This window comes from Callithrix jacchus, chromosome 9, assembly GCF_049354715.1.
Source record: "Callithrix jacchus isolate 240 chromosome 9, calJac240_pri, whole genome shotgun sequence".
Lineage (NCBI taxonomy): Eukaryota > Metazoa > Chordata > Mammalia > Primates > Cebidae > Callithrix > Callithrix jacchus.
Window position 1 is genome coordinate 47,435,182 of NC_133510.1, and position 23,351 is coordinate 47,458,532.

Sequence of the window (23,351 nt, forward strand, 5' to 3'; positions counted from 1 at the left end):
TATCTCCTTCACTTCATCTGCAGGAGCTTATAATTGTTACATTTTATACACTGATTTCTAAATCCAAGTGTAATATAAGCTACACTGTCTGAAAAATATTCACTCAAGGCATAGTGCTAGTCAGAGGCATAATCTGTAATGTTTTTAAGAAATAAAAGCCATTTGAGATTTAGAATTATAATTTGGAAGATTCTGTTGTGCACATAATTTTTTTTTTGCTTTCCCCACATGCTTCAGCCACATGCAACAAACTGATGTTTGTAACATAGCCTGTTGTCCCTATAGTCACTAATACTGTTAACAAAAAAAATCATATTAACAGATTATGTTTGTGTTGACATCTCTATTTTTAATCTATTTTTTAAAATTACACTGATGGTTTTTAAACCAAGTATGTTAACATATTTTTAAGCTAGTCAAAAATATTAGCATTAACCTTAAAAACATTGAATATCAATCAGTGTGATTTGTTATTTTTTGGAAGTCAACAGATTGTATTAATGTGTCTTAAATTGGTAGAGAAGAAATTTGCAAACAGGTATAATCTAATATTCTGAATATTAAATAGGCACACACTCAAATATATTTTAATGCAATCTTTTAATGTTGTAGAATTAAATATTTTTAGGGTGAGACTCAAAGATCTTAAGATACAGCTTTATGTTTAAGATATCTGTTTTCTGAGAAGTAAAGGATTATGTAAGTGAGACAGTATACAAGGAAAATCTTTAAGCAGTAAAATTAATTTTTCTTTATTATTTCATTATCACTCCTAACAATTTCTAAAAAATTAACTTAGTATCTTTTATACAAAATATTCCCCCAATATACAAATTACCAGAGTTGTGCTAGAAATTGTGAGAAAATGATGACAAAATAATATAAAAAGATATTTATATTTTAGAATCATACAATAAATTATACTCATTCACATACCCACATGATTATGAGGAAGAAAAACCACAGCAAACTTTATTTTATTGGGTAAATGAGGATTAAAATACAAAATAACAAAGAGTATTGGCAGAAACTGTGCTTCATGAAACAAATAAAATTGAAAATTTCTTCAGCTTAGGCAAAAATAAACTTGAAATATTCTTGTCTGATGCCAGATAACCTGTGTGATGGATGCTTTCTTAAAAGTATGAGAGGCAGGTGGAAAACTAAAACATTAATTAGAGTATTATCAAGAAGAGGCAGCTACTAAAAATGAAAATAAATTTTGTGAAATGTTATTTGTTTAAATATTACAAAGTCATGAAGAAGTTTAACACAAATGATCCCTACTTTTACTATCTATAGGAAAATCTGAATGTCAAACAAAAGCAAGAAAATAAATCTCATAATGTAGGCTTTGTATAAGACTTTATTTTCATTTATACTCAGTTTAGAAGAGAGAATCTCCATAGTTTGGTTTCTCCTTTGAATAGATCTTTGACTTACTCTAGAACTAGCATACAAAGTTAATTTATTCTTCTTTGAAATTTCTTGGTTTCTTTGGCTCTTGCAGAGTGAAATTTCACTTTTTAATCTTTCAGCTGATTAAGCCATATAACCAAGTTTCTTTAAGTTACTGAATATTAAGCCATCATTTGTCCTTTTCCTTTTTCTTTCAGGAAGTTGATGGCAATAAAGTTATGTCTTCATTTGCCCCACACAACTCATCTACCTCACCTCAGAAGGCAGAAGAAGGTGGGCGACAGAGTGGCGAGTCCTTGTCTAGTACAGCCCTGGGAACTCCTGAACGGCGCAAAGGCAGTTTAGCTGATGTTGTTGACACCTTGAAGCAGAGGAAAATGGAAGAGCTCATCAAAAACGAGCCGGAAGGTAAAGGCTGGAAAAGAAAACAAAGTTGGTGCTGTGTCCTGATTTTCATACTTTGATTTTAACTTCCTACTTCGTTTTTTCATTTCCTTTTTTAAAGTTAGGTTGGACAAAATGGAAACCTATTGCTATGAAGATAGATCATATAATTTTTCAGAAACACTTAAGCCTGTCTCAGTTTTTTAAGTCATTTATGTATGTTGTGATATTATTTTCACATCTGAGTAAAGTAGTTGAGTGAAAAAGATTCAGGAATCGAGTGTGGCAGTGGAGCTGGGAATAGTCACCTACTTGCCAAATATCTGCAGTCTAGTTTGTTTCTCTTTATTTATTTATTTTTTTTTTCCCTGAGGACCAATGTAGAATTTTACTACATTTTGTAACCTTTGCATGTTAATACATCTTATCCTACCTTGATAGTTAGGTCCGTTTCTTAGATAGTCCCAAATTTATATATTTACAAATTAGTGATTCTTTAACTTTTAGGTATGTTTAACTTCCTATTTTTTCAACTTCCAAAAAGTCTTTTAAGATTTCATTCTGTAAGTCTCTTTAATAGTTACTGATAGGAGCCTTCAGATGATATGGACATGGACTAATCTTAAAATTAAAGCAAATAAACCAATAAAATAACTGATGCAAATTGTACAAACTTAGGCATAATTGACAATCATCCTTTAGGTTATACATGCTTACTAACTGCTATTTAACCCTCTGTCCATCCTAAGCATGGGTGCCATATTGCACGCAAGAACATACCTCCTGTTTCAATCAGATGAAAATTTCAAACAAGCAAACAATGTTGTGCACACATACTGTATAGCAAAAACACACTGCATGTGTACTGTGTAACAATAAGTTGGGCTCATTTCTAGTCTGCTTGGACACTGGTAAATTATGAGGATATCTGACACAAAATGTATGTTAACCTATATATTTGACAGTCGTGTGAGAATTAAATATTTCTGAGTCCTTACCATATTCATAGCTGGGGACCTGGATTTTGGTTAAAATTTATGCAGTTCTCATGATCTGAGAATTGGAAAGAATTTTAGAGATATTCTTGTCACCCAAAGACTTTGGATACTTTGTTACATGCTCTCCCATTCTCATGGAGATAAAACTGGAGAGTTGAGGGGAACCCAGACAACCTTATTTTTTTTTAATGGATTTTTTTCTAATATTAAACATAATACAGTTTTATAATAATTATTTTAAAAACATAAAATATTATAAGGAAGGAAATAAAAATCACCTGAAGTCATAGCTATTCCTGTGTGAAATAGCAATAATGCTAAATTAATTTCTTTTTATACTGCTTCAGAAACTGAGTTTAGAATACTTGTGAAATATGCTAAACTTTAAAAAATAGTTTATTCTTCTTTGAAAGAGTTAGAAAGTTAGAGATGAGAAAATGGGATACCTTATCTGAATTTTTTTGATATTTTTGATCGTTTCATAGACCTGGTTGCACTGTAATTTTTTGCATGAAGTCCTAGCTGCAGGTGATTTTTATTTTTTTCCTTATAATGTTAATATGAGGTTAATAGGATTCTTAACCTTAGGATGTGTTTTTTAATCTTGATTTTTATTATATTCTGCTAATTTTTTATGATTAGCTTTATGCAAACGGTTCCCAACTTACAATGGATCCACTAGGATTTTCTACTTTAAGATGGTGCAAAAGCACTACATGCACAGTCAAACCATACTTCAAATTCTGAATTTTAATCATTTCCTGTATGCAGTAGGATACTCTCATTGCTGGGTAGTGGCATGGAGCCATAGCTCCCAATCAGCCACGTGATCAAGAGGGTAACAACTATACTCTACAGTATATTGTGTTGCCAGATGATTTTGCCCCATGGTGGGCTAACAACCTGTGTTCTGAGCGCATTTAAGGGAGGCAAGGCTAAGTTATGATGTTTAGTAAGTTAGCTGAATTAAGTGCGTTTTTGACTTAATGATATTTTCAACTAACAATAGGTGTAATGATATAACACTATTATAAATCTAGGAGTATCTGTACTTTTAAAATATTGTGCTACTTTTTTTGCTTAGAATTATAGTATGAGTGTGTCTTCTGCCAAGTAATATACTTTGAAAAGAAATGACTGCCAAGGCCTGCACAGTGGCTCAAGCCTGTTATCCCAGCACTTTGGAAGGCCAAAGTGGGTGGATCACCTGAGGTCAGGAGTTCAATACCAGCCTGGCCAACATGGTGAAAACCCATCTTTACTAAAAACACAAAAATTACCCAGGTGTGGTAGAACGTGCCTGTGGTCTAAGCTACTCAGGAAGTCAAGGAAGGACATTGCTTGAACCTGGGAGGAGGAGCAGTGAGCCAGGATTGGGCCACCATACTCCTGCCTGGGCGACAGAGCAAGACTGTCTCAAAAAATCCTTAAATAAATTTTAAAAAATGATTGCCAAATAGTCTACAGTATGGCCATTATTAACCTTTGTAATTCATACATTCACTTTATTTAAAAAAAAACAGTTTTAGATTTATGGAAAAATTAAGCAGATAGTACAGAGTTCCCATGTATTCCATCCATATACACAGTCTCCTCTCTTATTAACACGTTACATTAGTATGGCATATTTGTTAAAATAATGAACCAACATTGATATGTTATTATTAACTAAAGTCCAGAGTTTATTTAAACTTCATTAGTTTTACCAAGTGTGCTTTTTCTGTTTTGAGATACCATCAAGGGTAACACATTATACATACTTGTCATGTCTTCTTACGCTCCTTTTGACTGTGACAGCTTCTCAGAATGTCTTGTTTTTGATGACCTTCAGAGTTTTGAGGAGTACTCACTCTTCAGATATATTACAGGATGTCTCTCTATTGGAATTTGTCTGATGTTTGTCTCAGTCAAATGAGTTTTGGAGTTTTGTGAGGAAGACCACAGAAGTAAAATATCATCTTTGTCACCTCATAACAGTTACATACTTTCTTTGTAATTAAGAATGTTGGCATTGACCTTGATCATTGGCTGAAGTAGTGTTTTGCAAGTTTCTCCACAGTAAACTTGCTCTCTGTCCGTTTTCTACACCATACCCTTTGGAAGGGAGGAGCTCTGTGCAAGCCACACTTAAGGAATAGGAAGTTATGTTACTAGAGCTGCAGTATCTACATAATTTATTTGGAATTTTCTACATGGGAGATTTATCTCTTCTCTACCATTTATTATTTCATTTAATCATTTTTTACATCAGTATGGACTCACAAATATTTATTTTATATTTTGGGTATCATTTTACATACCACCATTGTGGTTGTGATAATGATGATTATTATTAGTTTAGCACTTTTCTTTCTGACACTGTAAGATACTGAGGGCTCATTTTGTACATTTCTTGCTCCAGTGCTAGAATCATCCATACCTCCAAGAACCTCTGGCTCCTTTTACTGGAGAATGATATTAGAATGCAAGATCTAAATGCTAGGTATACTCCTTACTTCAGAGGTATCATTTCTTTTAGGGTTCTAAGTTGACAGAGCAATGAAAATATATGTATGTATACTAACCTACATATGTATATATTTATAAATATTTCTATGTTTATATTTCAACCCAACTGGGGAAATACCTAGGAATGTGAATGCTGGAATTTATGAGAGGATTATGTTTTAGCCTTGTAAGAAACTGGCGTACTATCTTCCAAAGTGGCTATAAGATTTTGTATTCCCACCAGGAATGAATGTAAGTTTCTACTGTTTCACATTCTCATCAGAATTTGATATTGTCAGTTTATTTTATTTTATTCATTCAAATAGATGTGAAGTGGTATCTCATTTATTTAATTTGTTCTAATTTTAAGCAGTGTTCAGTATCTTTCTGTATGTTTCTATCCCTTTGATGAGGTGTCTGTTTAGATCTTTTGTTGATTTATTAACTGCATCATTTTCTTAACAATGAGTTTTTAGAGTTCTTAGTATATTTTGAATACAAACTCTGTCAGTAATATGATTTGCAAATATTTTCTACCAGTCTATGGCTTGTGTTTGCATTGTCTTAACATGGTTTTTGAGGAATAAACATTTTAATTTTAATGAAATTGAATTAACTTTTTGCATGGATTATGCTTTTGATGTCTGTAAGCAATCATCATATAATCGAGGGTCACTTAGATTTTCTCCTATCTTGTCTTCTTAAAGTTATATAGTTTTTCATTTTACAGTTTAGGTCTATGATCCCTTTTGATTTAAATTTTATAAAAAGTAGTTCTGTGACTGCCTTCATTCATTTTTTGTTTGCATATAGAAGTCCAATTATTCCAAGACCATTTGTTAAAAAGACCATTGTTTCTCCATTAACTTGCCTTTTTCCTTGCCAAAGATCAATTGAATGTATTTGGGTGGATCTATTTCTGCTTTCTGTATTTTGTTCCATTGATCAGTTGGTCTGTTTTCTTGCCAGTAACATGCTGTCTTGATTACTGTATCTTGATAATAAGTCTTGAAGTTGGATAGTGTTAGCCCTCCAACTTTCTTCTTTTTCTTCAATATTGTGTTGGTGTCCTGGGTCTACTGCCTTTTCTTAGAGACTTTAGAATCACTTTGTTGATATCCACAAAATAACTACTTGGATTGTATTAGGGTTGTGTTACACCTGTAGATAATGTTGGGAAGAACTGACTCCTTTAAAATAACAAGTTTTCATATTCATGAACACAAATATCTCCCTATTTATGAAGATCTTCATTGATTCCTGTTGAGTTTCATAGTTTCCTCATACAGATCTTAAACATACTTTGTTACATTTGTACTACTATTTTTTGGTGTAAAAACTTAAATGTAAATATAAATTATAGTATTTTTAAAATTTTTTAATCTTTTCAATATTTTTATTTTTATTTTTATCCTACTTTAAGTTCTGGGGTACATGTGCATAATGTGCAGGTTTGTTATAAAGGTATACATATGCCACGGTAGTTTGCTGCACCCATCAACCCATCATCTACATTACGTACTTCTCCTAATGCTCTCCATCCCCTTGCCTCCCGCCACAGGCCCCAGTGTGTGATGTTCCCCTCCCTGTGTCCATGAGTTCTCATTGTTCAACTCCCTCTAATGTCTTTTTAACTTTATATTTCAATTGTTGCTGATATATGGGAAATTGACTGTAGTATATTACCCTTGCATCCTTTGGACTTTCAGGACTTGCTCTTAGCTCTTTTAGTTTTTACAGATTCCTTGAAATCTTCTACATACACAATCATGTCATCTGCAAACAAAGACAGTTTTATTTATTCCTTTTAAAGATACATACTTCCTTTTCTTCTTGTATTAGCTAAGAGTTCCAGCACAATGTTGAGTAGTAAGAGGGACATCCTTGCCTTGTTCTTAATTATGAGGGGGAAAGCATCTAATTCTCACCATTAAGTATGATGTTAGCTGTGGGAGATTTGTAAATTTTTTTTTTTAAGAGGAACCACATAAATGTGGCCCCTTCAACCTTTTTTTTTAATTGCATTTTACGTTTTGGGGTACATGTGTAGAACATGCAAGATTGTTACATAGGTACACACTTGGCAGTGTGATTTTACCAAGTTGAGAAGTCCCAACTCTATTCCTAGTCTGCTGAGAGTTTTCATTATAAATAATTTTTAGAATTTGTCAGATATTTCTTATGCATCTATTGATTGATGTATGGTTATGTTTTTTTCATTAGACTATTGATGTGATATGGTTTTCAAATGTTGAACCAGGCTTGCAAACTTGGAATAAATCCCACTAGGTTATGGATTATAGTTATTTTTATATATTGTTGGATTTGACCAGTTAATATTTTGTTGAGGATTTTTACATCTATGTTTGTGAGAGATACTAGTCTATAGCTTTCCTTTTATGTAAGGTCTTTATCTGGTTTTGGTTGTTAACGTTGACTTCATAGAATGAATTAGAAAGTGTTCTCTCACATGTTAACTATTAGTTTTCATTTATGATGCCTTCAGAGTTCAGGACTAAGGTCTAGCAAGAACCAGTTTTGTGGTATTATATGTTGTATTTTAAAAGTAGCTTTTGGGGGTTTAGCTTTAGATGATGTTCTCCGTGGAAATTTGGTATATGGCCTTGGTATTCCCCCAATTTAGTTGACTTGTGAGTGTATACATAGACTTTTCATTTGAAAGTGTATGACAGGCCACACCCAGTGAATATGTCCCAACAGGAAAGAGGGCAAGAGAGAGACACCTCCCCACCTAATTTTCTTAGCAGGAGACATTAAGATTTACTGGGGTCTGGGCACAGTAGTTCACTCTTGTAATTCCAGTCTTTTGGGAGGCTGAGGCAGGTGGATCACCTCAGGTCAGGAGTTTGAGACCGGCCTGGCCAACAGAGTAAAACCCTGTATCTACTGAAAATACAAAAAAAAGAAAAAATAGCTGGGTGTGGTGGGGCACACCTGTAAACCCAGCTGCTCCGGAGGCTAAGGTAGGAGAACTGCTTGAACCTGGCAGGAGGCAGAAGTTGTAGTAAGCTGATATCCTGCCACTGCACTCTAGCCTGGGCAACAAAGCAACACTCATCTCAAAACAAAACAAAACAAAACAAAACAAAACAAAACAAAACAAAACTGTGAACTGTGAATTAAATAAGTGTCATATCTAATAAGAACAACTCAGGTAAAAAGAAGTATTAGTAAAATTACTTAACATTGTAGTTAACACAATATACACTTAATACATGGTAAGAATATATTTATATATAGCAATGTATATATTTTACATATTTTCCTTTAATACATCATTATTTATTCAATGTCTGGATACAGGAATTATAGAAATTATGTGTCACATATTGTCTTGACTGTTAGGTTTAATAACTGGAGACCAACCGATAGACCATAGTTATTACAAAATATAATGTAACTATGTTACATAGACCAAATATTTAAAACCATGAATATGCTATGCACTTTAGCATTCCATGTCAGTTAAAGTGACACTGGAGAAATAAGAATAAATAAGAATCAGAGCATTTTGTATAATGACAGGGAAAATTTCGGATAGAAGAAAAAGATGCAAACAAAATATATCAAGACCATCCATAGCAGGAAGGGTAGACACAAAGAAACCTCACTGTTATACCTGGGCAAGAGGTTTTTATTATTTCATTTCCTACAGCAATGTGCATTGTGTACTTTCGCCTCTACAAATATATTAAAAGCTGAGCTGAGGAGTGACTTGGTAAATAAAATAAAGACAAACAGAAAATACAGAGGTAGTATTTATGAAAGATTGGAATACAAATTGCACAAAGCAGTCATCTAAAAGTGTTAGTTTCACAAAGGTAATTTTAATGTAAGCATAGAACCACTAAGATGCATTTATGTTTACATCCACAAAATTGTTTGACATGTACTTTGAACACACAGAGCTATAAATAGACTCACTTTTATTGATAATTCGCTATGACAAGAATGTTTATTTAATAACTGCAATGATGGGAGAAATGCATTAAGGAGTAATTTCTGTATTTGAGTAAGGCAATGATCTTAATCACCAAAAAAAAAAAAAAAGTAACAAAGCAAAAATGTGTCATAAAAAGAATAGGAGAACTTTGACATAATTTTCTGGTTTTTTTTTAATTACAAAGAAAAAAATGGTGCATATGTATATGTGTATATATATGTTATGGAAACATATGCAACTCTTCCAATAATTGGAAAGCTACCTTCACTTTAAAGACTTCATTAATCTAAGGATATGGTTTGACCTGAGAATAGTCACCAAAACCTTACATCATCTTAGCATCAGGACAATGACACTATATTCAGTGGAAATATTCCAAAGCTCTGTGATGCACCATAGTATCAGAAAAAATAAAATACTTTGGAGTGAATTTTAAAAAATAACTAAAAAAACTTATACTCTGAAAACTACAAAATACTGTCTTAGCTCTGTGATGAGAACAACATCATGGTGATGAGGGAAGCAAAGATAAAACGAATGTAACTAAATGTTAAGCTCACAAATACAAGCCACAGAAAAATCTTTTCTTCCCTCAAGCTATTTTTTCCATTGTTTTTCAAAGGCCATTAAAATGAACAGCAGGTTGTGATGAAAATTTCATTAAGCCCCAGCTAAATCATTATGAGGGTGTCATATTCATGTCTGCTTTCTTTCATGGGCGGGGGAAGCAGATTTCAATAGAAAGTCCGTATTATTTCCGACCATACCCCTGCCAACAGCAAACTAACACAAATTCAGAAGTTAGAATAGTGTGCCATACAAAAGGAGGCCATTGAGGTGAAATGGTTACAAAGAAAATTAGATTTGCATATGGGTTAAAGAAAAGACAGCTCTCTTTAATTTTAGCCAGCCTATCTTTCAAGTGATTAATTAAAATATTTTACAACTTATAAATAGGAGAATAATATCTTGATATATTTTGTTTGCATCTTTTTCTTCTATACGAAATTTTCCCTGTCATTATACAAAATGCTCTGATTCTTATTTATTCTTATTTCTCCAGTGTCACTTTAACTGACATGGAATGCTAAAGTGCATAGCATATTCATGGTTTTAAATATTTGGTCTATGTAACATAGTTACATCATATTTTGTATTAACTATGGTCTACCGGTTAGTCTTCAGTTATTAAACCTAACAGTTAAGAATGAAATTTAATATGACAATATGTGACACATAATTTCTATAATTCCTGTATCCAGACATTGAATAAATAATGATGTATTAAAGGAAAATACGTAAAATATATAAATTGCTATATATAAATATATAAATTCTTACCATGTATTAAGTGTATATTATGTGTTAACTACAATGTTAAGTAATTTATATGAATACTTTTTTAAATCTTTATGAAACCCTTATAACCCTGGCTCCCATGTATAGCCATTCTAGTTTTAGGGAGTACCATTCACATGATCTCAATATCCTGATTCCTCTTATCTCCATTTCCCGATGAGGAAACTGATAATTAAATATGTTTTAAAGTAATCAAGTCAGGATCACTTTTCAACCTAAAGTTAACCTTAGACTAGAATCTATGCCCTTAACCAATACTTAATGCTGTTCCTTCCAATGAAGGATTTTGCCAAATAATCATTGACTGTTACCCTTTAACACATGTGTATCTAAAGTTTAAATATTTAATAGTATAATATTGAATAATAGTAATGATTAATAATTTCCTACTAAAGTAAGTTTCTTATGCCTCAATAGTGATCAATTTTCCTGAAAATTTTAAATGGGAAATTAACTCAGTTTTTACTGCTCAAAAAGAATGCCTTGGAGGCTACCTTAATAAAAAACTTGTTTTAGAAAAATGTCTGAGAGCAAAACAATGGTGGAATAATAGGATTTAAGAATTCGAGTGAAATATATATACATTTTAGGCCTCCATTTCCATTTTAGAAAGAGAGAGACCAAGATAGAGATGTATGTGCCTGAGACCACACAGCAGTTGATGTTAAATCTAAAGCAAGAATCCAGTCCATGACTTATGGGTCCAGGTTCCTGTTTTCCCTTTCAGTTCCATCATACATTTAGATATTCTTTCCTCACTTTTTAAAAAAATTTTAGAAATAGTGTTACCATCTTAGTTTTAAAGACCATTTCATTAAATTTGAACAAATCAAAGGCACCCAACCATCTTAATTTTGCAAGTAAGTAAAGGTAGATGAGGATCCTTGACTGTCCTGTGTTCTCAACTTCCAGGTATCCAGGAGTGGTCATAAACGTAGATCAGCAGTTAAATTGAAACGTCTGATTTAAACTTGATTTTCATTCAAACCTTAGGCTAATTACAGTTCATGTTAAAAGAATTTTTACCATTATAAGAACCTTAGAAATCTCAATTAAAATAGAATCCTTAAGATACAAAATTTTAACTGACTACTTATTTTAATCTTTATATATTTATGTCTATGTCACTTTCAGCATCTCTTCAAAATGGCCATGTCAGCTTATACACACAGTGAAGTTTCTTCCTCCTCCTACTACAACAAACACAGCTCACTTTTCATTGATTTCCATCCCTTCTATCTACAACTCTCTTCTTCTTTTCCCCAAGCCTAAAATACTAGGAGTTGTATACATGTGCTATTTTTACTTTTTTACCTGCCTCCATTGTTATCCTTACTCAAATAAACTCTTCCTTTTATTTTTCAGTTTTTCCTACAGTGTTAAACTCCTTACCTTTGAGGGAAGCGTACTTACCAAATATTTAAAATATTTGTTGAAAGCATGTTTCTACTACCTCGGTGTTGCCCTCTTGCTGCCTTGGGTAAAGTAGAGGAGAGACATTAACAAATCCCGGCTCTCCTGCCAGATGCTATGTGGGCTCTTTTACTTAATCCTCCAAAACTCTTAAATTAGTATAATTTCTTATCTTAAAAATGAGCAAATGAGGCTTACTGATTTGCTCATGTTATTATATGGAAGAACTTGAATTAGAACAAAAGTACTATCCTCTAAAAACTCCTTAGCATTGACTACAAAACCATATGTAATTTGACTCAACCCTATTTTCCCCCCTTAACCTTATTTTCCACCACTCTTTGAAGTACACGTTCTCATACAGTCTTATCAAACTACATGTAGTTCTCTCAACAGTCTCTGTTTTTAATACTACTGTGCTGTTTTATATGCCGTTCCACTGTCTTAAATGTTGTTTCCCGTTTTATCTACCTGATAAATTTTTATTTACGTTTTAAGACTCGATGCTTTCCTCAAACAACCTTGTCAGAATTTGAGTCAGTCTACACTGCTAATACTAACTGATGTATATAGTTCTTACCACATTATTATTGTTTATTTACATTCTGTCATCTACAATAGCATATGGTTGTCTAAATAAAATGTTATTGATTCCTATGTGCTTCACTTCCTAATAATGCACTTGGCACATTGGAGGATCTTGTTTGTCTTAACTGTGGATGACGGTCAACCTACTAAATGACATTTTGTAGCCTTGCTAACTCTCCCCTGCAAACTGAGTAGGTGTCATTTGTCTTTGTAATCAAATTCTCCCTTTCTCTTTTTAAATATATCCTACTAACACTCTTCTTCTGCCTCACCTTTTTCACTCATTCATTCCGTCTTCTCCAACCTTCTTCTCATAGACATATCCCTATCCTTATTAGATTTTAAGATCATTTATTTCCATTCTTTCTGTGTCTTAGGAGTTAAAATATTGTCCTCGGTCATAAAGCAAGATATTTTAATACCCAGGATACAAAACTAAAATACACAGATGAAGTGTTTTTTACATAAATGAAAACTTTATGTTTACATTAATCTTTGAAATGACTCTAATATTGCATATTTCTCTAAGAAGATATGGTAACATTATCCATGGATTAATGGCCATAGATAATTCTCTTCAGTTGCTATAAGTAAAGTGAGAAATGAATTGGCTTGATTTTTGAAAAATTTTCCAGAATTTAAAGCTATAACTTGTTCTTTAATAGTGTTTCAACATAATGGAGACAAGCACCCTTTTCTAGGTAAATAAAGCTGGTATGGGAGACAGTTTGTATTTCTCATAATGGGCTCTAGATTGGGGCAATCTTATTATTGGATCTTGCCCTCCGCAACCTCTCCTACCCGTTCTTCTTAGGGGGTATGGTGAAAGAAAAGTAACGTTCCTTTGAACGCCTTTGCTGTTCCTTCTAGTCTTCCAACGTGTCTAACAGCTTCCCTAAGAGGTAGCAGAATTTCCAAAATCAGGATTCATGAGTTTCTTCAGAGGCTTTATAAATCCTGGAAATTGTTTGCAAAATGAGGAAAATATATGTATTTGTACGTTTTGGGGGAGATAATCCACAACTTTTCTCTGGCTTTCAAATGAATCCACAATGTATAAAGAGTAATTAGAATGTTAGTATTCAGTGTTTGAGTGTCAGTCATGAATCTGCCACTGATTACTAAGTGATAATAATTTAACATATATGTAGTTTAGTCTCTGATCAATTTTGAGGGGATAATTTATAGATATTTAGCAAAATTTGGGAGTATAATTTTATCTATTTTGGTTCTTGAATTTTGCATCATTTGCAAGAAATGCAAATTTTAATTTTAAGTAAGGGGTTTTTTTTGCCTAAAAGTGAGCATCTACCTTATAGATTAAATTATAAAAAATTATATGTACATGCCTTTAATTTGCTGTAATAATTATTAATGTAATAAATATCTGACCTCTGTTGGCAATGCTAACTGCCCTACTTTTATCAGAGGATTGTTGAAGGATACAAATGAAGTAATGTACATCAAAGTACTTTGTAAATTATAAACAACTTGGAATTGGACCAGTTATTGTCATTATTTCACCCTGGCTACCTTGAAACATTGTTACTTTAGGTATACCAGAAACATTATATATTTCAATGTAATTCTCCTTTACACAATTTTAATATTATATACTTAAAATATGCTCCTTTCCCAACATACATTTATGTACTAAAAAACTGGGACTCTGAGCTGCAGAAATCTGGAAATTTAGGCTAGGTAGTCAGAAACAAAAACAATAACAAATCAACAGTCATAGAAATCCTAGGACAGGTAGTTACTTTGATGTTTATTTATATACATTTCCCCAACTAAATATGTGGTTAGGCAGTTGCCTGAATGAACAATAACTTCGAAAAAAATTTCTAAATTGATAAGGATTAAATTGAAACTTGTAAACAATGTGTAACCAGGAGGGAGAGTTTTAACATTGGATTTGTGGATTTCTGTTACTTCTATTTCCAAAGTAAATGTAAATATGAGCTGAAGACAAATATAATTGAAGCCCACATTTTCACAGTTTCTAAGATTTAGCTTTCTCTTATGTGGTTGATTCCCCCCCATCCACTTTACTTTTTTTCTTTTCATTTTGTGCTGTGACAGCCTCATCTTCATGCTGATGCTTTGTGCACTATGTCTTATGTTTAAACATCTAGCAAATACACTTAAAGACATTTGATGATCTCTTCCCTGAGTGTGCGCATGTGCACGTGTGTGTGTGTGTGTGTGTGTGCATGTGTGTGTGTGGTTCCCCTTTCAGATTCCACATATGCTTGGTTTTATTTAGCATCTGTATCTGTCAGTGTTCTTCCTTCTGAGCATGACGCCCACACCTCCAAAATTGTTTTGCCATGATGAGTGTGCTCCTTGTGTGTGAGAAACTGCATTTATTTGTGAAATTTTTGTTTCTACTAGAAGTAGACTTTATCATTATTTAAGCCACTAGAACTTTCCCCTGAACTTCTTCCGAAAATCTTTGCTCACAGTTTAATATTTCAAGACCCTAGAGGCAGAACTTACTACCAAACTTAGTGTTACTTTGCATGAAACAGTTCATTGCCTTTAGTATGGACTTTTAAAAAATAATTCTCTTCTGAGAACAAATGAAAATAATGGAATGAGTTTCAAAAGATATGTGGGGTGGCAGACTTCAAGCCTTCACCCTCAGGATCATCTATAGACTGTAGACCATTGTTGGGTAAAGGAAATACCAGGGTTTTCATTCATATTCCCCCTACTCCTCCCTCTCTTTCTTGCACTGTGCAATGCAATTCAAATTCTTGGAGGCAAACACTCTAAAATATGCACTTAATCCAACCTGTACCATTTGTGAGAATGGATTGGACAGTTTTATGTTTATTCCTAGATGTTTATACATTGTTCATTGTTTATCCTTTTAAAACTTGAAAAAAGTCCATATTATTGTATAATTTATCTTTTTGATATTTGCATCTGTCACAAAAATAATTCAGTTTAGTCGATTACACCTTCTATGATACTTGTAATTTTTACAGAAATTATGTTAATGTTCTTTTAATTTTTATTACAAATGTTTTGACTATAGAATCATTAAATTCTCTAAACAGATATAAAGTTTATTTCCCTGATTTCTGGGTGCTAAAGAAGGCATTATTAGCAGTATATTTTCATCTGTGGTGTGCTACAGAACGACATGTAATTATTCTGTGGAAAAGACAGGCCCCTGGTGCATGATATGTGGCCTTGTGAACATCCCTACAGGCATTCTGTGCTTGATGTTTGAGTTTACATTATAAATCACCATGCTTGTTCTTATCATTTAAATGTCTGTTGTTGAGCAGCCCTTTAGAAATTAAACAGAACCATATTACATTAACAGGCAAGTTAAACTAGAAATTCAGATTTACTCCTTAATCTTACCAACTTTTTAATTACCATTTTTATGGGGAAATTATGGAGATCGGCTTGCCTAAGTTCAAAATCCCAAAGCATTCCATTAATTGGGCAAGGAAGAGGGTACTTTGAAATTCTCTCTTGTTTTAAAATCACATTTGATGAGGTGGGAAAAATATAAGTGAACGGATCAGGGGAAAAGCCTAAAGATACTTTAATTGGCAGAGGTCTGAGTTGCTTTTGTTTAGTTACTCACTGTCCTTTTGACAAAGTACATGTTGAAGAGGCTTTGTAAGTGCTGTTCCACTGAAGGACAAACAAGGGTACTTTTCAATTGAGCCCTTTTAAGTTTTGTTCCTCACACTCCCGCTGCTGTTGGAGGCTACTCCTAATGCATTGTGGCTATGTGTTCATCTATGCAGTCTGTCACTGAAAAATGTCTCTCTTCTTGTTGAGCAAGCTAGAGTCTAACCTCCAGGCACCCTTTTCAAAAGCTCCACTGTATGGAAATCGACACTCATAAAATGATGATAAAGAAAAGAGTTTATTTTTTAAAGGTCAGGACAAGAAGACACCCTCAAATGCTGTAGAGCCTATTTCTTCAGGAATAAGTGTTTTAACTTTAGCACTGAGTTAGCTGAGTTTGAAGCCTGGTAATTTTTCAACACTAAAGTGAAACTTGTTCACTGTCATTTCCTTTTCAAGTGGTATCCATCATAGAAGTTTATTCTGCTATTGCTTATTTCATTAGTGTTACAGGAAATTAATTTATATTTTCCTGAAACACCTCTAGCTTGGTTCATAAAGGCTCAGAGATTGCCCTTGGTGAACTTTTTATATAGCAGGTCCTGGAGCAGAGATCCAGAGTTGTCTGTATAAGAAAATCATTTGTCCCACAGAGCTTCTATTTTTCTTAACTAGAGCTTGTACTTTGGCTAATAAAATGCAATGATATTTAAGATTATAGCCTTCATTATCTTCATCTTCTCTTAATAATTAAGCCATCATTCTTCGCTATTTGAACTAATATAAACAGAATTCTATTTGATTCCTGCTCATACATTAGTTTTTCCACTAACAGGACTATACAAGTCATTCCAAATCTCTCTTTACCCAAACATTTCTAGTACCTTCTAAATCCCTCAGATAAATAGTGTGCCTGTTTTCTTGTCCTTCACTAAAACTAGCAGTTCTAAACTTTCTGTTTCAATGCATAAATCACTTAAAGAAGATCCATTGACCCAGACTCTAAATTTACAAATAAACATGAGGAGAATGTGCCAGCCCCTCTTGTTGCTTATGTACCACAGCTTTTGGGGATATCATTTATCCAAGAGTGAAGAGCCAGCCACCTGTTTCTGAGGCCGCTTTTCCCTCATATTAAAGGTCCAGGCCTTTGCTGAATAGTAACACTCTAATCTGGGCAGCATACATAGCATTTTTCTGAGATGGATTTGTCAGACTAGCAGGAGGATTTTGTGTGTCTGTGCCTGCATGTGTGTTTTTCACTCAGTTACCCTTGAGGCACTTGTCAGGACCGTGCATATTAAAATTAATCAGACCTCCTAGGCCTGTGTGGCTGTATGTTTAACATGAAGAAGTGGATATCAAGCATTTGCCCTAATTAAATAGGCCTGCTTGGGTTGGTTCTAGTGGATGCTTGGTCTTTTTTCTTAAATAGGAGTTGCTTATGGGAAAGGCACAGACAGCACTAGAGTCAGTGGAGAGCTCACTCAGAATTTCCTTTGCCACCTGCTCCCAGCGTTCTGACACCTCAAGGACTCCCAGTGTGCCTGTCTGAACTACTCTTGATGTTGAGGACAAATATGGCCAGCATCATGAGGGAGCGACAAGGCAAGGGCAGAATAGGATGAGCATATGACCTGAGCATTTTGGATGATTAAGATAGCCCATCTTACACGTTGATAAATTTTGAATACCAGATTGTGCTCCTTGCTCTCATTTTTTGGATGACCAGCTTTGGAGGCTTAGGAGAAGATCTTGTTTAAAATTAAGAATAAGTGCCGTTTTTTGATGTCCTGAATTTGAAAGGCAACTTCCATTCATCTATCTTTTCCATTAATTGCTTCCTAGGTCATTTATACATTATATGGACGTCCTTTATGAGAAGATAACTACATATATATGAGTTTACTTCTACTCTGATAGTTTCTGGGCTGTCACAGGACATTTGAACACAAACTTTTATGAAGTGTAAGCTCAAAATAGTGAAAATGTCACAGACTGACACAACATAGTATTTTTCTTATTTGTGTATTAAATGTCACAAATAAGGTAAATTCTAAAACACTGACCTGAGTTTGTGCAGTTCATACCCAATTCGTGTGTATTTCTTAGACTCTTCTTGTATTTAGAAAAATACATTTGAATCTTATAATTAGATCTGAATTTTTTACACATACATGTGCACATGTGCACACACACACATAGCCATGCACCACTTAATAATGTGAATATATCCGGAGAAATGCATCCTTACATGATTTTGCCCTTGTGCAAACATCATAGAGTGCACTTACACGTAAGTAAATGGTGTAGCCTATTGCCCCTAGGCTGCAAACCTGTATAGCATGTTACTGACCTGAATACAGTAGGCAGTTGTAACATAAAAGTATTTGTGAATCTAAACATAGAAAAGGTACAGTAGAAATATGGTATTATAATCTTATTGGATCCCTGCTGTATATGCGGTCTGTCATTGACATTAATGTTGCTATGTGGAGAGTGACTGTATGTGGAATAACTCATAGAGCCAACATTCGAAACCATTGGAAAAATAATGAAAACACCCAAATGTTAAAGAGTTTGGGGATATAGTTCACTAAATTTCTGAATGACCACAGCCAGTAATCTGGTGAAATACTGTTCTGGCAGGACATCGTACCTAATGATTTGTTCCTTCCTAAATTGAAAGAAATACAAAATTCCAGAAAAAAAAGCTATTTTTTCCAGCTTTTTAGCCCTTTCTTTCCATCACATTTAATATTATAAAGGATCCATCTATTAGCCTATATCCTCTCTCTTTTATGTGGGCCTGTGGCTCACATGTAGAGAACTGTATCAGCAGTGCCAAGCAACTGTCTGTTACCTGACAGCAACATAGAAACCCCTCCTCTGTTCACTTAGTTGCTGCTGGTTATTTATTAACACAATGCAGACTGTTCAGTGTGGGTGGATATGAAATAGAAAGAAAAATAAAGGCCCTGAACAAGTAAATACATCTTTCATCATTTCTTTTGTTTGGTGTGTTTACTGTGTGCTATTCTTGGTCAATAGAAGTTGTTTGACAGTACTGCAAAAGGGTAAGGAACTTTTCTTGAACTTTATCTTTTTATTTGTCTCTGTAGAAAAAGTTTTCTGTTTACCATTCTCTTTTTATTGTAAATTCTCTATGTAAAATAATTTTTGCAGATTTTTACTGCTACTGATATGACAAATGCAGGTGATTATGAAATGTGATAGACAGTTTAACCTAATTTGTGTGAAATGGACAGTTAAGAGATTATAATTCCAAGATAGTTTTCATACGTAAACTTTTTAAATTTGAAGCATATAAGGAGATATTTTACAAATCACCTTTGTAAACTCCTTCTAAGAAATATACCATTTGTTCTCAGGCCTGTGTAAGTGCCACTGAAACACTGAGTCTTGATTTAATTATTATTTAAGTTGTCTCCTCCCCACACATTAATATAATACAATGTAGAGCTCATTGCATGGTATAATTACTGAAGAGATCAGTAGTTGCAGAAGCACACAGTAATTGAGCACGTCTGTATATTATAACAGGACAGTGCTCCTATTATGGTATTTACTTTGCTAATAGATAAGAATTGATTCGCTGTTTCACAGGGATTAAATCTCTGTTGCTTAGGCCTTTCTCTTCTAAGAAGTTATGCTTTGTAAAAATTTGCCTGAGAAGTTTACATACGACAGTGTGACATTAGTCATGTCTTGGGAACAGAAAGCCATATAAATGAACAAAATGCACCATCACCCCTTTGAAGTTTTGTTTTCCTTCTCTATTTTTTTATTTTTTTAAGCTGTAATTTTCTTACATCAGTCCTTGCTCCAGCACTTTAGGATTTTTCATTAATGTCAAGATACCACATTTTAGTGAAGAAAAACATATAAATGTGGAGGTTGCCATATTGACAGCAGTACAGTATAAATAAAGCAGGTCAGTTCTCAGTCCTTATGTAGTATAGCTCTTCAGCTTTCAGTGAGAAAAAAAAATCCAATATCCAAGTAAATGGGATAGGAATTAGATGTGTTTGCTCATATTTTACCTTCTCAATGCTTAAGTTTTTTGTTTTTGTTTTTGTTTTGAGACGGAGTCTTGCTTTGTCTCCCAGGATGGAGTGCAATTGTGTGATCTTGGCTCACTGCAACTTCCTCCTCCCGGGTTTAAGCGATTCTCCTGCCTCAGCTTCCTGAGTATCTGGAACTACAGCCACATGCCACTATGCCCAGCTAATTTTTGTATTTTCAGTAGAGCTGGGGTTTCACCACATTGTCCAGGCTGGTCTTGATCTCCTGACCTCAGGTGATTAACCCACTTTGGCCTCCCAAAGTGCTGGGATGCAGGCATGAACCACTCACCTGGCCCTCATTGCTTAAGTTTTGAAGGAGAACTTAGCCATTCTTGACCGGCACTGCAGTAGGACAAGCTGTTGTTGCTTTACTTAGTCTTTTCTCTTTTGATGGCATGGGAATCATTAGAAATGAAATCGTGTAACTGAAATTGCTCATTTTCTTTAGCACAGCTTTTTCACTTACAGGATTATAATTAGAAGTTAATAAAGAATATTAGTTAAGTGAAAAGGAATAGTCAATCTTAGAGTTCTTATTTTTTATTGCCAGATTTTTTTCCTTTGCTTTTTAAATTAAAACTATTTGAATAAAAAATATTTGATCAGTTTTAAAGTATACATATTATATAGAGATTTATACACTATACCTTTTGAAATATTCTGTCTAAATTGCAAACAATATGAAACCTTCTAAAATATTACCTATCTGTTGATTTGGAAATGTACAATTAAAGTAGTATTAAATCTATCTGTCCTGTATCTGTTTCTATATGTATATTGATACTATCCACAGGACAAAATTTTGTTAACTCTGTTGGATCTCCAAAACTTTTCTGTTTTGGAGATACAAAATACATATATACAAACACATACATATAAAATAAAAATAATAGGGGCCTCCGGGCAAGATGACCAAACAGGAACAGCTTTGGTCTGCAGCTTCCATTGAGATCAATGCAGAAGGCGAGTGATTTCTGCATTTCCAACCAAGTTACCTGGCTCATCTCATGGGGACTGGTTAGACAGAGGGTGCAGCCCATGGAGAGCGAGCAGAAACAGGGTGGGGCATCACCTCACCCAGGAAGCACAAGGGGTCAGGGAACTCCCTCCTCTAGCCAAGGGAAGCCACCAGGGACTGTGCCATGAGGGATTGTGCTATGGGGCCCAGATACTAAACTTTTGCCATGGTCTTCTCAACCCACAGACCAGGAGATTCCCTCGGGTGCATATGCCACCAAGGTGCTGGGTTTCAGGTACAAAACTGGGTGGTTGTTTGGGCAGACACTGAGCTAGCTTCAGGAATTTTTTCTCATACCCCAGTGGCAGCCTGGAATGCCAGCGAGACAGAACCATTCACTCCCCTGGAAAGGGGGCTGAAGCCAGGAAGCCAAGTGGTCTAGCTCAGTGGATCCACCTCCTATGGAGCCCAGCAAGCTGAGACTCACTGACTTGAAATTCTTGCTTCCACCACAGCAGTCTGAAGTTGACCTGAGACGCTTGAGCTTGGTGGGAGGAGGTGCATCGGCCATTACTGAGGCTTGAGTAGGGAGTGTTCCCCTCACAGTATAAACAAAGCCACTGGGAAGTTTGGACTGGGCAGAGCCCACTACAGCTCTGCAAAGCCACTGTAGCCAGACTGCCTCTCTGGATTTCCCGTCTCTGTACAGGGCATCTCTGAAAGACAGGGAACATCCCCAGTCAGCAGCTTAGAGATAAAACTCCCATTTCCCTGAGATTGACACCTGGGGGAAGGGACAGCCATGGGCACAGCTTCAGCAGACTTAAACATTCCTGCCTGCCAACTCTGAGGAGACCAATGGATCTCTCCTGATGACAAGACATCTCTCAGCAGGGGTTGACAGACACCTCTTACAGGAGAGATCTGGCTGGCATCTGGCAGTTGACTCTCTGGGAAGAAGCTTTCAGAGGAAGGAACAGGCATCCATCTTTGCTGTTCTGCAGCCTCTGCTGTTGATACCCTTAGGCAAACAGGGTCTAAGAGTGGAACCTCAGCAAACTCCAGCAGACCTGCAGAAGAGGGGCCTGCCTACTAGAAGGAAAACTAACAAACAGAAAGCATTAGCATCAACATCAACGAGAAAGACAACCATGTAAAAACTCCATCTGAAGGTCACCAACAGCAAAGACCAAAGTTGCATAAATCCACAAAGATGAGGAAAAACCAGCACAAAAAGGCCACAAATTCTAAAAACCAGAATGCCTCTTCTTCTCCAAAGGATCACAACTCCTTGCCAGCAAGGGAAGAAAACTGGATGGAGAATTGAGTTTAACAAATTGACAGAAGTAGGCTTTAGAAGATGAATAATAACAAACTATTCTGAGCTAAAGGAGCATGTTCCAACCCAATGCAAGGAGGTTAAGGACCTTGAAAAAAGGCTAGAGGAATTGCTGACTAGAATTACCAGTGTAGAAAGGAACATAAATGACCTGATAGAGCTGAAAAAACAGGAGCACAAGAACTTTGTGAAGCATGCACAAGTATCAATAGCTGAATTGATCAAGTTGAAAGGATATCAGAGATCAACTTAATGAAATAAAGCTGAAGACAAAATTAGAGAAAAAAGAATGAAAAGGGACAAACAAATCCTCCAAGAAATATGAGACTATGTGATAAGACCAAACCTACATTTGGTTGGTGTACCTGAAAGTGACAGGGAGAATGGAACCAAGTTGAAAAACACTCTTTATGGTTTTATCCAGGAAAACTGCCCCAACCCACCAAGACAGGCTAACATTCAAATTCAGGAAATACAGAGAACAGGAAATTCAGAAAATACAAAGATACATCTCGAGAAGAGAAACCCCAAGACATGTAATTGTCAGATTCACCAAGATTGAAATGAAGGAAAAAATTTTAAGGGCAGCCAGAGAGAAATGTCTGGTTACCCACAAAGGGAAGCCAATCAAACTAACAGCAGATCTCTCTGAAGAAATCCCACAAGCCAGAAGAGAATGGGGGCCAACATTCAACATTCTTAAAGAAAAGAATTTTCAACCCAGAATTTTATATCTAGGCAAACTAAGTTTCGT

The 23,351-nt window shown here is 34.8% G+C and overlaps 1 protein-coding gene across 30 annotated transcripts in view; it reads left to right on the plus strand.

The window, feature by feature from the left end:
• SOX5 (SRY-box transcription factor 5) overlaps positions 1-23,351 on the plus strand; it is a 1,034,770-nt gene that overhangs the window by 718,631 nt on the left and 292,788 nt on the right. For all 30 annotated transcript variants that reach the window (XM_035258425.3, XM_078339089.1, XM_078339088.1 and 27 more), the window contains one exon: positions 1,617-1,827. In XM_035258425.3, the coding sequence (XP_035114316.1) occupies positions 1,617-1,827 (211 nt within the window). The remainder of the gene's footprint in view (positions 1-1,616; positions 1,828-23,351) is intronic.